Source organism: Gossypium hirsutum, chromosome A05, assembly GCF_007990345.1.
Source record: "Gossypium hirsutum isolate 1008001.06 chromosome A05, Gossypium_hirsutum_v2.1, whole genome shotgun sequence".
Classification (NCBI taxonomy): domain Eukaryota; kingdom Viridiplantae; phylum Streptophyta; class Magnoliopsida; order Malvales; family Malvaceae; genus Gossypium; species Gossypium hirsutum.
In genome coordinates this window covers 9,863,788-9,886,139 of record NC_053428.1, presented here as the reverse complement: position 1 = coordinate 9,886,139, position 22,352 = coordinate 9,863,788, and the positions used below count along the sequence as shown (strand labels likewise).

Sequence of the window (22,352 nt, the reverse complement as noted above, 5' to 3'; positions counted from 1 at the left end):
TGTAATTGAAGCAATCTTGTGGAAAACCTATCCAATCACAAATGGCAGATCATCGAAGTTATGAGGCCCAAGCATGAAAGCGGCCCAAGCAAACCCGTCTTTCTCCGACCCTCTTTCGGTAGTTGATGTAAATTTGGTCTTGTCATGCAAATTGCAATGCAGTGCAGCAAGCCATGCATGCAAGCAATATTTAGCAAATTCTACTTACTATAACATCTCGTGTATAATAGCAAAAGAGAACAATAGTACAAAGCTACAAAGAGAAGCTAATTAGATCACACACACATATATAGAGAAAACCTAATTAAGCATGTAACAGCGTCGTAGTATCATTGTCGATAATTATTCCATATAACATGACCATATAGGCGTAGCAATACTGATCTAATTATTTGAACCGCTTCCATCTCCAGTACCACCACCGGGGAAATCCTGCCTAGGCCTAAAATGATGGTTGTTTGTACTGCTCGATGGATAGCTGGCTCTGTCACTCCCACTATCATCAAGCAGCTGACGGCCATGGACACTGATTTGTTCATGCTTGAGCCCATCAACTTCTACTTTTATAACTTTTCTATTTGTTGCCAAGCAGCAATTCCCCGTCATCAAAATTACTAAAGCAAGTGCCATAAGTTTCATTCTTGCCATTGCTGTTTTCCTGCCTACAAATTAAATTCAACTGAGATATCCAAATCCGCTATATATATATATATCAAAATTAGAAATGTTTTAATGAGAGCGATTAATTTAGATAGACGATTACTTACCCAAGTAGAGAAAATGAAAGAAGAATTTAGTTGATCAGCTTGGGGAGAGCCTGGAGGCGGGGAGAAGAGCTAAGCTTTATATATGGAGACAAGGTAGGTTCATGTCATTGATTTTTGAGAGAATTAATATAAATTTGGTGATGGGATGTCCACCAGATGAGGCAACATTAAGTGGGATGACCCTATTGTCTCATTCTAGTTTTTAGAAAAATGGCTGAAAATGATGAGATTGAAAGAAACTTTTTGTCCACATTGGCACTAGCCATAAATAGGAAAATTCCACATTAGGAGTGGATTTATTTGGTTGCAAAAAGTCAATGAAGCACGATAAGCAGTGGGTGTTCTATTGCCCGCTGAATGGTGATGTCAAATTTAGCATAGCGACCTAAAAAACAGTAACCCTGAAGTTTCTTGAAGCTTGAAAAAGTTGAGCCTAGGTCTAATTCGGGAGAGAAGCTTGGATTAAACTTGATAATTAGTCGGATTCAAAACCATCTATTATTTACATATCTGAGTATCAATCTGACCATCAGGCAGCCTTACGTGCGACATATATATATAATATACAGCTTTCCTCATCATCAATATTGCCTGTAACTACAATCTTCTCTTATTTCCAGGCTTCATCTGAGAAATTACATGAGCGAGTTTTATGTATCACCCAGATAAAATAGTAGGGTTCGACATCCATTCCCCAAATTAAATTAAAAGAAAAAAAAATGTTATCTGCAAATTGTGCTGAAGTTCAGTGCTCATTGCAAGCATGGCGGGATCATATCATAAGTTAGTTCTCGAAGTTTTCATTTTATTAATATCATCCACAACTGATATATTAAAGAAAATTATCACTTTAAAGTCATAAAAGATCATTCTATAAAGTGAAATGGGCTGAATTATTGCAGCCAATTGCAATGCTGTAGTTACTTTAATCAATGACCTTTAAAAAATTTGGAAGATTTGATACTGTTGACTTAAAATTTAAAAAAAAAAAAAAAAGACAGCGCAAAAACAAACAAAACATTCTCAGCTCTCCATCATTCTATTGTCATTATACTTTTTATCTTTCAATTGGGGACATCTGAGGAAGTAAGAATCTATATTTCATGATTTGCACCAATAGGAGAAAACTGCATAATCAAGAGGCAAGAAAGATTAGCTTGTTTTCTGTGGTGTGTGGAGGTATGTGGTTCTGACACGTGGCCGGATCCGCTAAGCAGCACCTTTTCCACTTAACTTGTGTATTGGTCGAGTTGATATTACCTAGTTGCCCTTAGCTGGCCATGGATGCATCATCAAATCCAAGGGTCGGCAAATGGCAATTCCAGTAATTAATTAAAGTGAACTACTGTTATATCACTCCTGTAATAATGATCGACAATGTTGATTCTATCCTCGGGCAATTATTATACCGCTACTCTTACCACTAGTAGGCTAATTAGATTGCCTTTATTTATTGTGATGCAGCTCCCAATAAGATTGTTCCCAAAACCATGTACCCTCGATTTCGTGTTCCAGGGAATAATAATGTATCCATTGAATTTCTTGGGACTGGATCGATTTTGATTTTTGTTGATCAGAATGGATTACTTTTTCTCCAATGTCGATATGCACTAGCAAGAATGACTCTGGTAATGTAGTAGTAGTTCAATCACCAAATTTAACTTTGCCTTTGAATTTTTTTTAAAGTTAATAAATAATACTAAATACATCATTTTTACTGTTAAGTGTTTTCTTCTCAAACAAACGCAAACCATTAAAGCTCAAAATTAATCATTTATCCTTATTTAACGGTACTTTTAATTCTCATGACTATACTGGACACCACTTTCCCCTCTTCAAAGGTGTATGGGTCTATCTTTTTTAAGTAAAAAAATACGTTTAACCATTTTTTATTTTTTTTCATTTCTTTCAACATATTTGGGTTTGTATTTGTTTAGTAGTAGACTGTATGTAATATAAAAACAATGAAAAAGAAGATGAGGTGAATAATGAAAAAATGTGATATGGAGAATTAATCAATTTATTTGATTATGAAATAGAATTAGTAAAGATGTCATAGCTTATAGTGTAATGAATTCATTTTAAACTATAAATATTAAAGAGCATTTGATTTATTGAATTTTAGATTACAATCCCTGATAATATTATGGGAATATAAGATTATGGATGGAATGTGAGATAATCTTGTTTGGTTCATTTGGTTATAATGTAATATTCAAGTACTATGGTGATAGAATATAAGATTACCTAAAAGTAATTTTTACTATATTGTTATTGTTATAAAAATATGGACTCATTAACCAAATAATTAAGCTAAAGAATAAGTTAGTCTACCAAATTTCTAACCTTTCTATAATCTTAATAGTTGAAAAAATAACTAAAATCCTATAAATAAGAAAATAACTTGATTGAAAGTTATGAACTTAGTAAAATCTTCTATCGAAAAAGATGTTTATGATTAGATGAGTGGATTGAGGATCAAGATCTAGGCCTAGCCCAAACTTTTTGGCCGAACTCAGCTGGAGGGGCAATGCAGGCTCTAACTCGCCTGCGCCAATCGTGTATTGGTATTAAATAGAGGGAGATCAGACCATATTTTTGGGTCTAACACGATTTACATAACCCATACTTTAAACCCAAGAATTATCTCAATACATGGCATCTTTTTTTTTAATAGTGGTTAATTTCAATTTTGGTCCTTCTATTATGCCTACATTTGTGATTTAATATTTATACTCTAATTTCTAACGTAATTTGATTTCTATATTTTTATAAGGTTATTAATTAGCCGAAATAGTTGATATCATTAACTTTTCAACTAAAATATTATGTGGTTATATATAATTTGTAAGCAAAATTTCAAATATGAAAAGTAAAGGGATTCCATTTTTTAAATTAAAAATAGGACTAAATTTTAATTGTATGAAGTGTATAGAGAATTGTTCCAATCGGACTGGATCCAATCGGATGATTGGAACATTTGGATTGAGAACCCATCAGGGTGTCGATCTGAAGAGGCATCAATCTGACTGACTCGTGAACTAGTACGAACCGTTTGAATCAGGGCAAAAACCAATTGAATCGAGTTTTTTTTGTGAAATTTAATGAATTATTTAATTGAACCAATGAACCGGTGGTTGATTGATATGTTAGTCCAATTCTGAAAACCTTGCTTAGTGTACTCTATAATTTGATGCAAACAAATAATCAACTCAGCGTGAAGTGTTACATAATAGAAGGGCTTTTATTATAATAATAATATATTTATATAAACGAGAATGTCAAGACTTTAAGGCTTTGTTAGAGTGACAAGAAAATTGAAAAGATGAAAAATTAAAGTAGTATAGGGGCCAAAAATGCGATTTTGGAATCTCATTTTCGTAAACCGAGCCCGTAAAGATAAAATAGGAAGATGAACGAAGTTCATATGAAAATATATTGATGATCGTTCAAGTAATTTAACCGAGAAAATCATTAATTAAAGCTCAATGACTAAATTGTAAAAGTCTAATCACTATTAAGTTTTAATTTAGTAAATGCTTGAGGGCTTAATTAAAAATTATTCAAAGGGCCAAAATGGTTATTAAACTATTTTTCTTTTATGAGCTAATGGGAAATGATTATGAAAGTCAATTAGTGGATGTAATTGCAATTAAGAAATATAAAGATGATTAATTAAAGAATAAACTATGATTAATTAAGTTAATCAATTCTATTAATTATAATGTAAATAGAAAAATTAGTGGAATGAAATATGAAAATATATCATTTTCTTCCTTCCAACTATCCAAGCTAAAGAAGAAAAATGTCTCTGTTTCGATTTTAGGTTCAACATTAGCTAAGGTAAATGACCAATTTCTTTGAAATTTGTATAGATTCTTGATCATGGAAGTTTGATTTAGCTAATCCATGTATCAATTTCTTGAATTGTTAAGTTTTTAACAAGTAACCATTAGAATGAAATTGAAGAGATTATTAGATAGTGAACTTAAATTATGTTAAGGATTAAGTTAAACTTGTCGAAAGATTTTGAGAAATTAGAGATTAAATTGAATAAATTAAAAATTATCATGAAATAATAGTATAGAAATCAAATTTTAATCTAATGTTAGATATGGATAAATGTGTGTATCCCAAGTATAGGGGCTAAAATGAATAAAATGTAAAATATGTGATTATGTGTTGAATACGATTTGAACATGAACTAATATCGATTTTATGATTGAATTATCGGACGTAGCTAAATATGACATTAGGTCGTCTCGAGAGAAAGGAAAAACGAGAGTTGTAAACGGTTAACGAAAAATTTTGATATGTATTTTTATGATTCGAGTTCAATACATTAACACATATACATATGTATACATACATATATGATTGTTGCAAAACTACCTACCAAGGTAAGCGTATTAGTAATGCATGTCTCGGTTTATACATAATGATCTCAAGTGTCAAGAATTGAATTGAATATAGTTAAAAACGAGCATAATATGAAGTATGTTGTGTGATTATGGTGTGTATTGATTCATTGGTTACCCTATTAAGTGTCTCAGGCAGAGTTGGGTATAGTTGGTATACCATAGGGTCAACGGTATAATGATTAGAAGTCATAATTGTTGGGTAATCCAAGATGACATAAAAGTACAAATCGAGTTTTAATTGTACGAGAATGTATATTGAAGATACGAGAAGTGCTTCACAAGAATCACATCAACTCTCAAAGTTTCAAAATCTTTTGATATATGATTTTGGGCTTTAGAGATGATATGTACTTAGGTTGGTAATGTAAATATGACCTTTAAATGTATATTAGAAATGTTATAAAGCAAATGTATGAATGTGATTTCAAAAGATAATTGTGCTTAAATGTAACATCTCTTGCTCGGATCTGTTATTGGATCGAGTGAGAGGTGTTGCATATTGTCTCTAAATTACACATAAGTAACTTTTTCTAACATCTCATCTTTAGAAAAGAGAGTCAACGACTCTAAAATATTTGTGTGTTAATTTTGACTGTCAAAATTACAATATTTGAAGGTTTTAATATATCAATGAATTTAAATACATTTCCACATTTAATTTTATTATTAATGATCTGACAGATTTTAATTTATTAAATTTGATATCAATGTTTTACCGTTGTAACACAATCATCATACAAGAACTCAATATTACATGATAGAAGATGTCTATATATAAAAGTCAAAAGTATGAGGAAGGCAATGTTGTAATTTTCAACCTAATATTTTATTTTTCTTTTACTGTCTCAGCAATTGTTTGGTTAAGGCGGTTGTTGAAGACAACTAGTTAATTTTTTTAAAATTATTTTTAACCAGTCATGTTTTTTTTTTAATATAAACTTGCGACATTGTCACCATTATAATCCAAAAAAAAAAGAAGTAGCTTTTGGTAGTTGTAGTTTCTTTGCTGGAAACTTGGAATATTATATATGAATGAAAGGATTTGAGGCAGACTTAGTCGACGACTAGAAAGATAAACTTATTTCTTGTTTAGAGAGAGAAAAAGTGGAGTAATTATTTCAGAAACTTTGAAGGTTAATGCTCCAACCCCAATGTTTGAAACGTGTGCAATGACTGGATTAACGTCAAAGGCGAATCCCATTTTGCTTTCGAACCTGATGTCATGTACCTGCACTCACAAGAAGAATTCATTAATGAGGTATTTAAATATTAACACATTTTCCCTTGTTCTCGTCAACTATAACATAATCACCACTTTATTTTCAAATAAATCCGGCATTCGCTAAAAGATTTCAGGAACCGCTAAATTTAAGGGTTTTGAATCCACCATTTTTGTCATAAACAATCGGATTTGTTCATCATTTTGACAATAACTGTCAATTTGTTTTCCAAGTTTCGTGGTTAATCATGGTTATGTTTGATTTTTTTTATATTTAATTTGTTCAATTAATAAACATTAATTTTTTTAAAGGAAAAATGATATGAAATGGAGAAGTCACGTCATTTTATATCTCTTACTCATTATTTAATGCTATTTTAATTTTTTTTCATATCATTAACATATTATCTTGATAATTTTACCTTTCTTAACCTTTAAATATGAAGACAATATGCTTCCTCCTATATTGACAACAATACTCTGATGTCAGTTAAACTAAGACTGAATCGATATTTATGTAACTTATCTCAATAAGCTATTTTATTATAATTACATATATATTTTATGCAAAATTACAATGTTTTTTTTTATTATTTAATGCTGATGTATACAACACACCGTATTTGAATTCGTACAATGGGGGAAAACTAGTTGATATTGAAAAAAAGCAGAATTTTAGGATTATTCTTGAGGATATGACAATTAATATTCCTATATTTACCAAGAATTATCCCATTCTTCACCACGATTCATTCAAATTGTTATAATCAGGTATTGATTTATTAATAGGTAAATAATTTGCAGCATCCGGTGTTGAAAGAGCTATATTTGACCCAAAATATTGGTATAAGATGCATTGCAAACGTAAATAAAATGCTTCACAAGGACTAAATATATAAAACACGTGATTTTTTTTTTACTTTTTAAAAAAAAAAAAATTACTTGCAGCTTACCAGATATTACTTGATTTTAAAATCAAATATTCAAATATCTATGTTAGACTTTAAAACTAAATACAACGAATCCGTCTTTTATACATGGATGTAATATTTCTCCATGTCTAATATAATAATTGATAGAAGGTGAATGTTTCTAATCTATATTATGGTATACAATTAGATTAAATAAATGCGATAATTGCAGAAGGTAATGACTTTAGCAATCAAAAAGATCCAGAGATGAGAAATAATGTTGTTTGAAATTAAATTCAAATTTTTATATCTGATGATATTTTGGTTAGTCGGAAATTCGCATTAAAAACAGCACTTTACTTTGCCAATTGGCAGCTCCTACTTCTTTTTTGACCCATAAAGTTATTACAATTAAAAAAAAAGTATATTAATATTTGAAAATTAAAATATATTTGAATTCAAACCATAATAAATTCTGATAAAATCTACTCATAATAAAATTTAAATAAAAAATAATCTAAAAGAAAAATTGATATATAATATTTGTATAGGATGAAACTTCCACCTCAACGCAAATCAAAAGTTTTGCTTAAATTTTGTACTTGTTAGCCTCTTAATTTTGTACATCATTTAATTTTAAACGACCAAGAAATGAACTAGAATGGTCTGAAAATGGAAATATGCCTACTTTTATGGATTAAAAAACCCATGGGTTCAATCGTCACCCAACACGTCAACCGAAAGATATAATATTTTTTTTAAGACAAAACAGAAGAAAAAGGCAGGTACTACGCAAAGAGCCAAAGACCAACTGAGTTTACTTCAAAATTGAATTCCATTTTTTAGTATGACTGTCTAATGCCCTGCTATCAGCTTGTTGATTTCTTGTGTTCATACGGCACAATTCTAGAAAGAAATTAAACCCCCAAGAAACCCCCTTTTTTCAACATTTTCAAACGATATGAAGTACAACTCAACCTATATAAATCAGTCTCCCCACTTTCATTCTTTAACCACAAATAATTTCTCTTGGACATTGTAAGCTACGTACCTTCACAAAGATGGTAAAGCTACCAACCCAGTTCTTGGTTTGCAGTTTCTTCATTCTTCTTGCCTTGCATTCGTTCTCGGTAAGATCCCAGGAAGTCGGTATGTGAGGCAACTTTGGCTTTTGGTTTCCGATTCCCATATTTACATCAGAAACCAGACTAACTTTTCATTTGAACTCTTGTTGTTGTTGCAGAGGATGAAAGTGAATTTGATTATGGAGCAAATAGTACAAAAGGGCCAGCAAGATGGGGAGAGATTCATGCAGAATGGGGTGCTTGTAGCAATGGGACCATGCAATCTCCCATTGATATGTCCAATGAAAGAGTTAACATTGTTTCCCATTTAGGGAGGCTTAAGAAAAGCTACAAGCCCAGCAATGCCACTTTACGAAACAGGGGCCATGATATGATGGTAATTGAACTCTCAAAATTTTCAACTACTCCCTTTCTCTTCCCATAGTCGTTGTTTAATCAGATGCTGTTAAAAGGGTATTGTTCACTTTTCATATTTAATCATTGTTAAGTATGACTTGAAAAAAGTTGTATTAGGCGAGATGTTGATGTTATATGGTGCAAAATCTGCCTATTTTTTCCGTCATTTACAGCTATAGATCATATTACTAAATTATCAAAGTTTTCCAATGATCTGAACCCAATTTGTGTATTCAGTTGAGATGGGAAGATGAAGCAGGAGCTATAGAGATAAACGGTACGGAGTATGTACTCCACCAGTGCCATTGGCACTCACCTTCCGAGCACACTATCAACGGAAGGAGGTAATAATGCAGACGAGGATCAAGTTACACTTTTTTTTTGGGGGGGGGGGGATGTACGTTAAGCTAAGAACATAATTATGCATGTTGTGCATCGATCCCTTATCTATAATGAGAAAACTGTATTTTTGTCTTGATGATATATGATATAGGCATTAATTATAAAATTTTCAGGTATGATTTAGAGCTACACATGGTTCATGAAAGTGCAGATGGCAAGGTTGCTGTAATAGGTATCATGTACAAGATTGGAAGACCAGATTCTTTCCTATCATCGGTAAGTTGAAACGAAAAGGAGTTTTGGTGCTTTGATATCTGAACTTCTTTTTTCCTAATTTAATCTAATATTGTAAGACTAATTGCTTATGGACTTGTGGATTACCAGCTGATGGATCATTTAGAAGCCATTACTGATATCACAGACGGAGAGAGAGCGGTGGGGGTGATCGATCCAAGGCACATTAAATTTGGCAGTAGAAAATATTACAGATACATTGGCTCTCTTACTGTTCCTCCTTGTACTGAAAATGTGGTGTGGAGCATTGTCAGAAAGGTTTGTTCGATTAACCTGCTCTCTACGTGATTTTTCTTAATTTAAATATGACGTGTGTAGATATACGTTATAAATTGGCTAATGTTCGTTAATTAACCATCCTTTATCAGGTGAGGACTGTAACCAGGGAGCAAGTGAGGTTACTTCGTGTGGCTGTTCATGATGTGAGTTTATTTCCATTTAATCTACTTAAATTTTCCAGATAAATTATCAGAACAGAAATTTTATATGATCTCACGTATGATCAATCTTCATTTTGCAGGATTCGGATACGAATGCAAGACCACTTCAGTCAATAAATAATCGATCTATTCAACTTTATAGACCAGATGATAAAGAAGAGAATTAAAAGATGAATCATGTATTAAACAAACATAGGTGCATGTCACCATTTGATTATTTTGAGGAACTATGCAGATTATATACTGACGGATTAATAAGCTTAGGCCGAGGTACTATATATTGTATTCATACTCTTCAATTTATATTATTTTTCCTATTTGCTATTGATTTTAACTTTTATATTTTTAGTAAGAGGTAAAAGTATAAAATTATGTTAAATATAATTAAATTGATAGATTTTATAATAATGTTAGTTAAGTTGAGATATATTAAATTAATATATTATTATTTAAATCCTAACAAGTTAGTATCATGAGTTAATCGCGCATTAACTTAATTAGAAAAGTTACGAAAATATTCCTCTATAATTAAAATATGTTATATTATTTAAGGGTTGTTTAGACCTTTTTTTTTTCAAAAAGCTAATAAAAAATTTGCATGTGGTATTACATCGATAAAATATTAATTTTACCACTAAACTAACCTCTATTCTATTATATACATACATTTTAAATGTATTATGCATACTTAATTGTCTCCGTTAATTCTATATTCTTACTATTATTAAACTCCTAACTGAGTTGATGTCACAAGTCAATCGGGCATCAACTTGATTAGGAAAATTACAAAAATATCTTTTTATAATTAAAATAAGTTATATTATTTCGGGTACTATAATTTTTTTATTTAAAAACTAATAAAAATTTGCATCGGTGAGATTTGAACCCATGCTATTTACATCAATAAAACACTAATTTTACCACTAAATCAAAACTCTATTTTATTTTTAAAAAATTATATTTTCCCTAAACCCTATAAAGATTTGAACCCATGACATTTGCATTGATAATAAAATTTTAATTTTACTACTCAACCACTGTTTTATTTTGAAATGTTTTGTACATTTTAATTTTATTATGCACACTTTATTAACTCCATTAATTGTATGTACCGATAATATTGTTTTATTGAGTTTATGCTATAAGTGAAATTGACATTAACTCAAGATTAACGACTACATCATGATAAAAATTTATAGTATATTTAGTATTCTTAATATGATATATTTACATAGTTAAATTTCATGTTATTCACAATTTAATCTTTTTTTTATATTAATATCGTATATATTTTATGTGTTATTATTAATTAGATTCAAACCATATGTTTCATTTTTATTGTATGTTATTTTTAAACTAGCATGTGTGTTCTAAGTACATAGTTTCCACGTGTGATATAATTTTTAGTATGGTTAATATATTTTCTAAATTTAATAAATATAAAATGTTAATGTTAATATATTTTAAAATAATTTTAATAGTGCTCCCAAACACTAAATGATCAGATTGAGATTTAATGGTAAAAAAACTTTGAAACAAAACTAAAAAAATGGTATGAAATTGATGAAGCCAAAGTGATGATTGAAACAAAAAGACAAAATTTAATTTAAAAAAGTCCAAGTCTATAACAAGAAAGCAGGTTCCTTAAGTCCCAAGTAGAACTTTCCATAATCAGATTTCCCCTCCATTTTAATTTGTGTTTTCTCAACCTAAGTAGAATCATCAATTATTAATTTATTATAATACAATATCTCAAAACCCCAAAACTATTATAATAAAAATCAAACAATCTGGAATAACTGACATAATAAAAATTATTATTAAAGTATTAAGACTTTAATTAAGATTTGACTAACACATACCTCTGGAAATAAAATTATTATCTAAATCAAGCATAGTATATGAAGAAATTAAAATAAAAATAATGTGTTTGTTTCGTGAAAAACAATTTATAAAAAATGTTTTTTTATGTGTGTTTTGTTTCATGAAAACAACTTATCTTTTTTTTTAAAGTATATGTGAAATGAATAATTTTATTTTTATGTAGAAATTAATTTGAAATTAGCTTAATATTATTATATTAATAATATTAAATATTAATATCACATATTATAATGTTTAATAATATTAAACATACATGTTTAATTATTTATATTTAATAATAGTACAAATTATTAATATAAATTATTTAATAATACAGTTTTATTTTAACAATAATAATTTTTAAGTTTAAAGTTTAAATATTATTGAAAAAAATTATATTAATATTTTAACAATAAATATATATTACAATTTATAAATAATTAATAATAATTAGGCCAAATAAAATTCATGTATGAAATTAAACATTGAACTAAAATTTATGTGTAATTTTGATATTTATTTAAATAAATAAGACTTCAAGTCTAAACTTAAAATAGTTTTAAAAAATTAAATTCAAAGTAATATATAAAGATTTCAGGATAATATTGAACCTAAAATTAGGTTAAATTTATACTGATTTAATTAAACGTTTGAAATGGAAGCCATTAAAATCATTACACATGTAAAAAAAATTGAAATTTCAAAAACAAAATTAACTTAATTTTTTATAAAAAGAATTAACTTACACTATCTAACCTTAATACACACATGAAAAGAAACATGAATTTGTGTCAAAAAATATGGCATGCACGTAACATTAAAATGACTATTAAAATTAATTTTTTTGTAAATTTTTAATGGAAAATCATAAACATTATTTTTTTACGATAATACCCACATATATGTGATATACCACACACGTATATATTTATTTTAAAAGGAACTATTTAAATACAAATTTAGCATTTATTCTCTAGAAGACTCTTAGGCTAAAATCTATAAGATGAATCATAAATATTAACCGTCACACCAATGATTTTCAATAAAATAAAACTATTATTTAAAAAGAAATTTGTTACAATGTATTTTTCGTTAATTGACTTTTGGTTTTATATAGAAATCAAAATATGACGGATAATATTAAACTTAAGTTACTGTTATAAAATTATTTTCATATATTTGGTTTTTCAATACAATCATTTTAACCGTACATCAAATTTTCAAAAACCTTTTCAATTTTCTTATTATACTAAAATTAATTTGAGTTTAGATTGATTATTTATTTATGTTAAATTATGGAGTATAAATTTAAAGGTTAAATATATTTTATGTCTACTTTTATTTAAAAAATTTTAGACCCTTTACTTTTTTAGATTCAAATATTTAAGTTCAATCATTACCATTATTTTTTTTAATTCATTGGTGGGGTATTTTGAAATTAAAAAAAAATCACTTGATAATCATGAACATAAAAACAACATTGAAAATGTTTTTAGATTTTTTTCTTAAAAAATTCATTCAAACTCATAATGCTAAATTTTTTTTTGTTGGAATAGTGTTCGTAAAAAAAATGGCATCAACGTTTTGATTAAAATAGTTAACAATATAACTTTACATACACAAAAAGTAAAATTTAAAAACCCTAGCCAAGAGTGCTTTGCTTAGTATCCTAGAGAGAACAGATTTCTGTGGCTTAGGATGGAGGAGAGTGGTGGCGCAGAGGGTTTTAAAGGAGACGAGATCTCCCCGCTGGCTAAGGAATTAATCCAAGTACCAGTCAAAAGTTCAATGGTGGTACCAAGTGAAAAACCTACCTATTGTGCACAAAATGGACGAAGAAATTCTATAATCTAGATAGTTTTCGGGCACAGATGAAAAGTATTTAGAAGACAAAAAAGAAGTTCGAAATTAAATTGGAAGGGCAGAATCTATTTTTGACCATGATTGAAAATGAAGAAGATTTGGAATTAATTATGGAGGGGCAGCCATGGCTATTCCGAAAAAATTTAGTAATTCTTGATCGGTTGAATAGATCGATAGAAAAAAGTCAAATCTGACTTAACTTATCCCTTTTTTGGATTAAGACTAGACCATGTTCTCCAGAATTTGATAAAAAAAGATTTGATGCATACTGTAGAGGTTACTTTTGGAGCCATCTTCAGATCCGAAATAAATGGAGAATTCTGTCGACTGAGAGTCAAGCTAGATGTACAAAAACCCTTGCGAAAGGGTATTTTCGTCTCAACAGAAAATCAAAATAAGTTCTGGACTCCTTTTAAATATGAAAAATTACCTACATTCTGTTTCGGTTGTGGAAGGATTGGGCATGGGCTCATGGATTGCCAAGAGTTTTCACCTGAAGAAAGAAACAAAATCAGAATTGATCCTCCGTTTTCATTAGCTTTGAAAGCAGAATTAAAATTAATTGGAAGAGAGAGTCGTGTTTAATGCCAGTTCAAAAAAGATGCAACCCCAATGTTTATACGTAGGAAATACTGAGATTTTTCCTGAATTAAATTTACAAGTGGAGGAAAATAATATTCTGTCCCAAGCTAATTCACAAAACACTGAGAAAGAGCTAGCGTTGAAGTTACAGGAGGATAAAATAGATGCTAAAGAAAAAGTGATTGGGGCAATTAAAAACTCTACAGGAATTCTGAAATCAACAAAGAAAGTGAGTTGGAAACGAATCGAGATAGAAAGAGGGGTGGATGCTTATAATAGCGAAAGTATATTGAGGAAAAGGAAAGCGAAAGAGGTTGCTTTTGAAGGAGATGATCTAGAACTATCTCGTTAAGATGAAACAAAAAGAATGAAGTATGATTGTAACGGCCTAATTTTCAGTGGTGTCGGGAATGGTGATTTGAGATCACTAAATTCGACAAATAAGATTGAACAAGATAGTAATTTAATATTTATGGGTCAAGTAAGAATTTAGAAGAATTTGTGAAATGGTGAAATTAGTGAATTAAAAGAATTTATTAGGTCAAACGGGTCAAAAATGAGGTATCGAGACCTCAAAGTTTAAAATCGAGCTATAAATATTTTTATAAATATTTATGGAGTGTCATTGAGTTAGTATTAAAGTTTCGTTAGAAAATTTTAACGTTTGGATGGCTAATTAATTAAAAAGGACTAAATTGAAAATAGCGCAAAATTTGTTAAATTGTGAGTAAATAGCTTAAGTATTTAAAAATATGGATTTAAAGAGCAATTAGACCCAAAAGTTAATGGCTGGACGGTTTGGGTATGAAATAAGCAAGAAAACAATGTGAACAAGAGGCAAAATTGGAAATAGCATAAAAGTTAATAGTTAAATAATGATGTAATTGAAAAATCTAGACATTTCTTCATATTTTCTCAGCCAAAACGCCATAGAAGGTCTGGAGAAAGCTGGTTTTTCATTTTTTACATCATTTGAGTTTAATTCTTACTTTTCTTGATAATTTTTATGTTTTTATGACTTTTACAATTAGGTCCACTTGTAGAATTCATTAGTTTTTGATTTTATGGGTGAAATTGGAAGTTACCCTGGATGGATAAGGGAATTTTATGATTAATTATTATGAAATTTAAGTTCTAATTTCATATTAAGGTGGTTTTATTAAGTGATTTTGATAAGAAATGATATTTAGGACCTAATTGTGAAAAAGTTGTGAATTGAAGGTTTCTGTTGAAATTAAGAATATAAAAGGTTTTGAAATAGTTTATAATGATAAAATAAAGTGTTAATTGAGAAAAATTAGTTCAATTGATGGGTGAATTGAGCAGGGACTAAATTATGAAAACTATAAATTTTGGGGTAAAAGTGGTATTTCGAAATTTGAACAGCATAAATTGTGAAGTGAAATAGAATTGAAATGGATGCTAATGAAGGAATTATTTTATAATTATAGATTAAGAAAACGAACTGAATCGTGGAAAGGAGAAAATTCAAGAATAGTCCCTGAATTTCTACGACTTTTGCAAATTAGTCCAGGTAAGTTCATATGGCAAAGTTCAATGTTTTGATATGAAAATCTTATGATTGTTAAAGTATTTTATTGTTGATGAATATTATCAATTTGCATTAACTAATGAATAATGTGTAACTAAAAGTACAAATTAGTAGGAACAATGGATTTGAGTGCTTCTATTCTGTGACCCTGATGAATTGACGAAAAATATGTGATAAGTGTGCCCATTTAAGACCGTAGCTGGGCTATAGCATCGGTGCAATGTGATAATGTGACTCCGTATAAGACCATAGCTGCGCTATGGCATCGATATAATGTGATAATGTGATTCCGTATAAAACCATGTCTGGGATATGGCTTTGGTATGATATGTGAACCGTGTAAGACCATGGCAAGGCTATGGCTTCGGTGTGTGATGCGTAACAATGTGAAAGTCCATAGTTTACTATGGCAATGTGATATTGAAGCACTCAATTCCCTTATTGTTCCTTAATTTGACAATGAAGTAAATGAGAAATGGGCCTAAGGGAGTTAAATTGTGAGTAGCCATATGGAAATTATTCCAATGAGTTATTAATGAAATTGTGATTTGGAGGATGAAATAGTTAAACTAATAGATATATGATTGTGTATGATATTTGATATGATTTGTGTTTATATGCCTATGAGCTTACTAAGCTTCAATAAGCTTACTTGTGTGTGTTTAATATTTTTATGTAGATTGACTTGAAGTGAAGTGGGTAGATCGAATCAACACAACAGGGCACACTATTCAGATCAATTCTGGTAGTTTTTGTTTTATGTTTAAAGATTTATATGGCATGTATAGAGTTTGAATGAATTGAAGTAAAGATATTATGAACTAGTTAGCAATATTTGTACTAAAACAGTTTTTGGTAAGTAGCAGTAGTTTGACTTTGAAAATTCACCATAAATTGTGGAAATTGAGTTAAGGGCTGGGAAGAAAATGAGATTAAAGCCTAATGAGTCTAGTTTCATATAGAGGAAACGGTGCATGCAATTGGATTTTATGTTATGAGATATTTAAATTGTGGTGAGACAGAATCTGAATGACTTCGAGTTCCCCTGTTCTGATTTTAGAAAATCATTAAAAATTGCACAAAAATAATTATGAGACATACTGTATATGTATGGATTCCTCATTGGGTCTATTTTTAAGAGAAAAAAACGGCATGGTTATTTGAATTTTGTACAGAGAGAAATTTGGTTCGTAGTGCACAGAGGTCAAAGTAGTCAAACCCTGAAATAGAGGAAAATTTAACTAATAAACTGTACTAATTGGACCAACCAAAAATTATAAAAAAAAAATTGGTAAGAAGATATATGAGTATAAATTCAGGGAAAATTTACGGATTTGGGTTTCGAGTTTTATAACTCGAGATATGAATTATTTAGCAACTATGACGCAGTTGGACAGCTTGTCTAAAAAGTATGATATAAATTATCTAAATTTGGTTAAGTGCTCAAATAAGTTTAGTAGTGCCTTGTGCTCGACTCCGGCAACGGTCTCGGGTAAGGGGCGTTACAATGATGGCAAAGAAAACCAAACTACAAACGATACAATTTTGTCGGATGAATATTTCTCCCAGAGTTATGATTTTCACCAATATAGATCGACGGCTACCAAGAGGCATGCTGACCAGGCACAATGAAAACCATATGCTGGAATATCCGTGGATTGGGGAATCCACGGGCAACACGAAGGCTTCGGTATTTGCTGAAGCAACATAAGCCCCAGATGGTTTTCTTTATGGAGATCAAAATTGATGGAAGGCGTATGGAAAAAATTCGAAGGAGATATGGTTTTGAGAATGGAATTGATGTAGGAGCAGAAGGTTCTAAAGGGGGAATTTGTATGGCGTGGAAAACAAGAATTACTGTAGCTCTTAAAATTTTTTCAAGAAATCATATTGATGTGTTGGTAAAGGAAGAAAATGTCAATGAAGAGTGGAGATTTACTGGATTCTATGGTTCGCCTTATGTTCAAGATAAGAACGCCTCATGGAATCTATTAAGGCAATTGGGTAAAAAACAAAATCATCCTTGACTAGTTTGTGGTGATTTAAATGAAATAATGTATTCTTTTGAAAAAAATGGTGGTCAATCGAGGGAAGAAAAAAGCATGGAAGCTTTTCGCGAAGTTCTTAATGAATGTCAATTAATGGACATAGGGTACATGGGGGTTTGGTTCACATGGGAGCGTGGAAACTTGTTGGAAACAAATATTAAAGAGAGACTTGATAGAGGTGTGGAAAATGAGAAATGGATGCAACTTTTTCCAAATAGAACTATTCATCATTTAACACATACGATTTCAGATCATTGCCCCTTACTTATAAGTACTAATAGTGAGAAAAGCAATAATGGAAGTCAAAGTTTCAAATTCGAGGCATGGTGGATTATGGAGGAATCTTTCGAACAAGAGATTAGAAGAGCGTGGGAGTCTTCGGATGGATCTATAGGCGAAAAGCTAGATAGAATACAATTTAGCCTAGCGAGGTGGGCGAATGTAATAAAGAAAAAACGAGTTGGTTTAAAGAATAGGCTTACAAAGGACCTTGAAGAATTAATGGCAAGCGACAGAAATGATACCACTATGGAAAAGCTAATCGATACTAGGATCCAACTCAATATGAAGATTGATAAAGATGAAATGTATTAGGAACAAAGGGCACGAGCTAACTGGCTTCAATTAGGGGATAAGAACACAACCTTTTTCATAAGTATTCGTCATTATGTAAACAAATAAACACTATTAATAGATTGGAAGATGATGGAGGACAGGAAATCACTGATGAATTGGCAATTAATGAAACTGCTTCAAATTATTTCAAAAATCTATTCACATCGAAAGGTGTGGGCAATTTATCCCATATACTAGAAGGAATAAATACTAGTATTTCAGCTGATATAAATGCAATGTTGCTTGCACCATTTACAGCAGAAGAGGTTTTTTCAGCTCTAAAATAAATGGGGCCCACTAAAGCGCCATGATGGTTTTCCAGCACTATTTTTTCAAAAATTCTGGCACATTGTAAGTTGATGTTGAGAAATTTTGTTTTTGGAAGTCCTGAATAAGAAAAAACATTTTGATTTGGTTAATATTACCGATATTGTGCTTATCCCAAAACTACCAAAACCTACAAGTCTAGCTAATTTCAGACCTATCAACCTATGCATAGTTCTATACAAAATTGTGGCAAAAACAATTGCTAATCGTTTTCAAGGGGTCATTGGAAGAAGCATAGACAGGGCCCAAAGTGCTTTTGTTCCAAGAAGACTTATTACAGATAACGTGTTAATAGCTTATGAACTCATCCACACATTGCGAAAGAAACAGATAGGGAAAAATGGCTTATGGCAGTTAAACTTGATATGAGCAAAGCTTATGACAGAGTTGAATGGGTTTTTCTAAAGGATGTTATGCTGAGAATGGGATAGGCAAAGGAATGGGTGTCATTGATTATGAAGTGTATCTCCATAGCCTCCTACAAAGCCAACATCAATGAAAGAAGAGGAATTGTTCTTAAACCCACCCAAGGGCTTCGTCAAGGCGATCCACTTAGCCCTTTTCTGTTTCTAATTTGCAGTGAGGGACTTTCGTCTTTAGTAAGAATGGCGACAACTGATGGTTTACTAAGAAGAGTAAGAGCAAGTCGAAAAGGGCCAACAATTTCCACCTACTGTTTGTAGATGATAGTATAATGTTTGGCCAAGCGACAAATAGAGGAGCACGAATCTTAAAAGGTATCTTGAAATAGTACGAACAGTGTTCAAGACAGTGTATGAATTTCAGTAAGTCAACAATTTTCTACAACTCAAATACAACGGAAAGAGACAAAGCGGAGGTATCAACAGTATTAGGGGTGAGATGCTCCACAAATCTGGAAAAATATCTTGGACTCCCTAATGTGGTAGGCAGACGAAAGAAAGAAGCTTTTCAAAATATAAAGGATAAAATTAAATTAAAAATCAATGGTTGGAGCACAAGATTATTGTCACAATGAGGTAAGGAGGTTTTTATCAAGTCAGTGCTTCAAGCAATTCCAGCATATGCTATGTCATGTTTTCTCTTACCAAAATCTTTTTGTGAAGAGTTGAAAAATATTTTTGCAAAATTCTGGTGGCAAAAAGGGAAAGGTAGAAAAGGGATACATTGGTGTCAATGGAAATATATGTGCCGATCAAAAGAAGAAGGGGGTCTGGGGTTCAAGAATATGTTGCAATTTAATATCTCATTATTAGCCAAGCAAGGATGGATTATTAATAATCAAGATTCACTGGTTACACAAGTTTTTAATACAAAATATTTTTCGAATGAGCACTTTTTAAATTCTCGATTGGGAAAAACTAGCTCCTACATCTGGAAAAGCATATGGGCAGCAAGGGGAATTTTAGGAAAAGGTATGTGCTGAGGGTTGGTACAGGTTCAAATATTTCCATTAATGATGATGCGTGTATTCCAGACGCTATTAATTTTAAAGTATCTTCGGTTGTTAATACTATGCAAGATGCAAAAGTTAATGAGTTAATCGACAGTAATGCGCGAATATGGAACAGAGAACTCATCAACAATACCTTTTCAACGGTCGATGCTGAAAAAATTCTTCGGATACCTTTAGCATGCACACCTCATGACGATCTGTTTGTGTGGGGAGGTGATTATTCGGGGGAATTCTCGGTACGCAGCGCGTATAAACTATTACAAATTTTTGATGAATTTCCTAGAGCTTATGCTTTACAAACCAACTATGGGGATTTTTACAAAAAATTATGGCGACTAAATTTACTGACCAAAATAAAGATTGCAATATGGAGAATTGCCTGGAACTATCTGCCTACGAAGGTGAATATGCAACATCGGAAACTAATTAGTAACACAGACTGTCCCCGATGTGGAGAAAGGAATGAAACAACCGATCATATCTTCAGAATGTGCCCTGTCACAATGGAAGTTTGGGCACTATTAAACTTCAGAATATTCTCAAGAATCCAGACATGGATTTTATACAATGGATTACCTGGACCTCTGGTTAGCTTAATACGTACCAAAACAGACTCTTCTGTTGTGGCCTTCGGGCTATCTGGGGTGAAAAAAACAAAAGAGTACATGAGAAAAAAACCAGCACAGGGCAAGAAACAGTGAATTTCATCAATAACTACCTTGCTGAACTTTATGGTCTTGAAAAGGCAAAGTCAGTAAGAGAATAGGAACATAAAAGATGGACTCAGCCACCTAGCGAGTTCGTCAAAATTAATTTTGATGGTGCCTATGATTCGACTCATCAACAATCTGCCTCAGGAGTTGTAGCTAGAAACATTGAAGGAATCGTTTTACTCACCTGCTCAGACATTCATCACGATGTAACGTCAGCCTATGTTGCTGAAGCAATCGCGTGTCGAAAAGCTGTTCAAATAGGAGTAGAACAAGAATGGCCGATGATTATCATAGAAGGAGATTCCCTCACAACAATAAAGAAATGTTTGTCAGAAAATCAAGATCGATCATGTATTGGAGCATATATTCACGATATCAAGCAGATACTAAACAGATCTAGGAGTGTCATGTTCAAGTTTACACCAAGATCGAAAAACGCTCTCGCGCATATAGTGGCAACAGAATCGTTAAAAAGGAAAGAAGAGTTATACCTAGAAATGACGGTCCCAGAATATGCTGAGAAACAACAACAAATCAACCAGAGAAAGGAACCAGACTGAGGAGGAAATGAAAAAGAAATACATAAGAGGAAAGCAAATGAGCAGTGGCATCAGTTTTGAAGAACACCTTTCCATAAAACTGAACCGTCAAAAGCAAAGAAAAGTAAGTAGATTTTCAGATGAATAGACAAGGTTCGGCTGTCTTTGACTGGGCATTAATTAGAAGCAATAATGAGGAACTCTCTAGACTCTTAGGACAATATCTAGTTTTTTAAATCTTCAGCTCCATTGCATTGGGCCAATATTAAATTGATTAAGTTTGGAAAATTGTCTTTTTCTTTATTAGGATCTTGTTTGTATTTCAATTCACATCAATAAAACCCAGTTTGAAGTTTCAAAAAAAATAGTTAATAATATTAAATAATTAGACTAATTAATGAAATTATAAAAGTAGAAAGATCAAATTATGTCACAAATAAGGTATGTAGATTAAATCCCAAATTTCAGCATAATGTAAGGGCTAAAACTGAAATTTTATCATTGTCTTACAATATATATTAACAAAAAAAAAGCAAAGCAAAGCAAACCTAAAAGGAATAAAAAGCCATGTACCCGTCTCTAAAATTTTTAGGCATTCAAATTGTATATAACCATGTAATATTTTAATTGAAAAATTAATGATATTAACTATTCAGACTGATTAATAACGTTATAGAACTACAGTGACCAAATTAAATTAGAAATTAAAGTTTAGTAGTTAAATCTCAAATTTAGGCATAATAGAAGGACCAAAATTGAAATTTAATCATTTTTCTAAAACTGCAAAAAGAGAACTGTAAGCACCGGCAAAAATCTAAAAAAAATGAAGTCAGTCTCTAAAATTTTTAGGGTATTCAAATTATATATAATCACAATACGTTTTAACCAAAAAATTAACTATATTAACTAGTTAAACTAATTAATAATATTATAAAAATAT

At 30.8% G+C, this 22,352-nt stretch overlaps 1 protein-coding gene and 2 long non-coding RNA genes across 7 annotated transcripts; 1 reads left to right on the top strand and 2 right to left on the bottom strand.

Annotated features, from left to right (window-relative positions):
* Nucleotides 1-204: 204 nt before the first annotated feature.
* On the bottom strand, nt 205-896 carry LOC107958566 (uncharacterized). Its single transcript, XR_001700650.2, has 2 exons — nt 768-896; nt 205-662 (listed from the first exon to the last, which is right to left on the bottom strand). It is a non-coding gene; the product is annotated as an uncharacterized lncRNA (long non-coding RNA).
* Nucleotides 897-8,317: 7,421 nt separating this feature from the next.
* Nucleotides 8,318-10,203, top strand: LOC107961326 (alpha carbonic anhydrase 7). Its single transcript, XM_041113278.1, has 7 exons — nt 8,318-8,467; nt 8,562-8,779; nt 9,037-9,143; nt 9,315-9,417; nt 9,526-9,693; nt 9,804-9,857; nt 9,956-10,203. The coding sequence occupies exons 1-7, from the start codon at nt 8,380-8,382 to the stop codon at nt 10,040-10,042; spliced, it is 825 nt and encodes a 274-aa protein (XP_040969212.1). The 5' UTR covers nt 8,318-8,379; the 3' UTR covers nt 10,043-10,203.
* A 3,873-nt stretch (nt 10,204-14,076) lies between these two features.
* Nucleotides 14,077-21,613, bottom strand: LOC107958567 (uncharacterized). 5 transcript variants are annotated; one of them, XR_005927043.1, is made up of 5 exons: nt 21,365-21,605; nt 21,058-21,178; nt 20,737-20,799; nt 20,294-20,655; nt 18,515-18,785 (listed from the first exon to the last, which is right to left on the bottom strand). It is a non-coding gene; the product is annotated as an uncharacterized lncRNA (long non-coding RNA). The 5 variants fall into 5 exon arrangements; XR_001700654.2 differs by lacking the exon at nt 18,515-18,785 and adding an exon at nt 14,077-14,094 and having other exon boundaries at nt 21,058-21,613; XR_001700653.2 differs by lacking the exon at nt 18,515-18,785 and adding an exon at nt 19,474-19,621 and having other exon boundaries at nt 21,058-21,613.
* Nucleotides 21,614-22,352: the final 739 nt, after the last annotated feature.

Bases quoted from the DNA above. Each gene is read 5' to 3' on its own strand.
- LOC107961326 (XM_041113278.1), top strand. From the start codon at position 8,380: ATGGTAAAGCTACCAACCCAGTTCTTGGTTTGCAGTTTCTTCATTCTT. The intron at 8,468-8,561 runs GTATGTGAGGCA...TTGTTGTTGCAG, and splicing joins GGTAAGATCCCAGGAAGTCG to AGGATGAAAGTGAATTTGAT. The intron at 9,144-9,314 runs GTAATAATGCAG...TAAAATTTTCAG, and splicing joins CACACTATCAACGGAAGGAG to GTATGATTTAGAGCTACACA.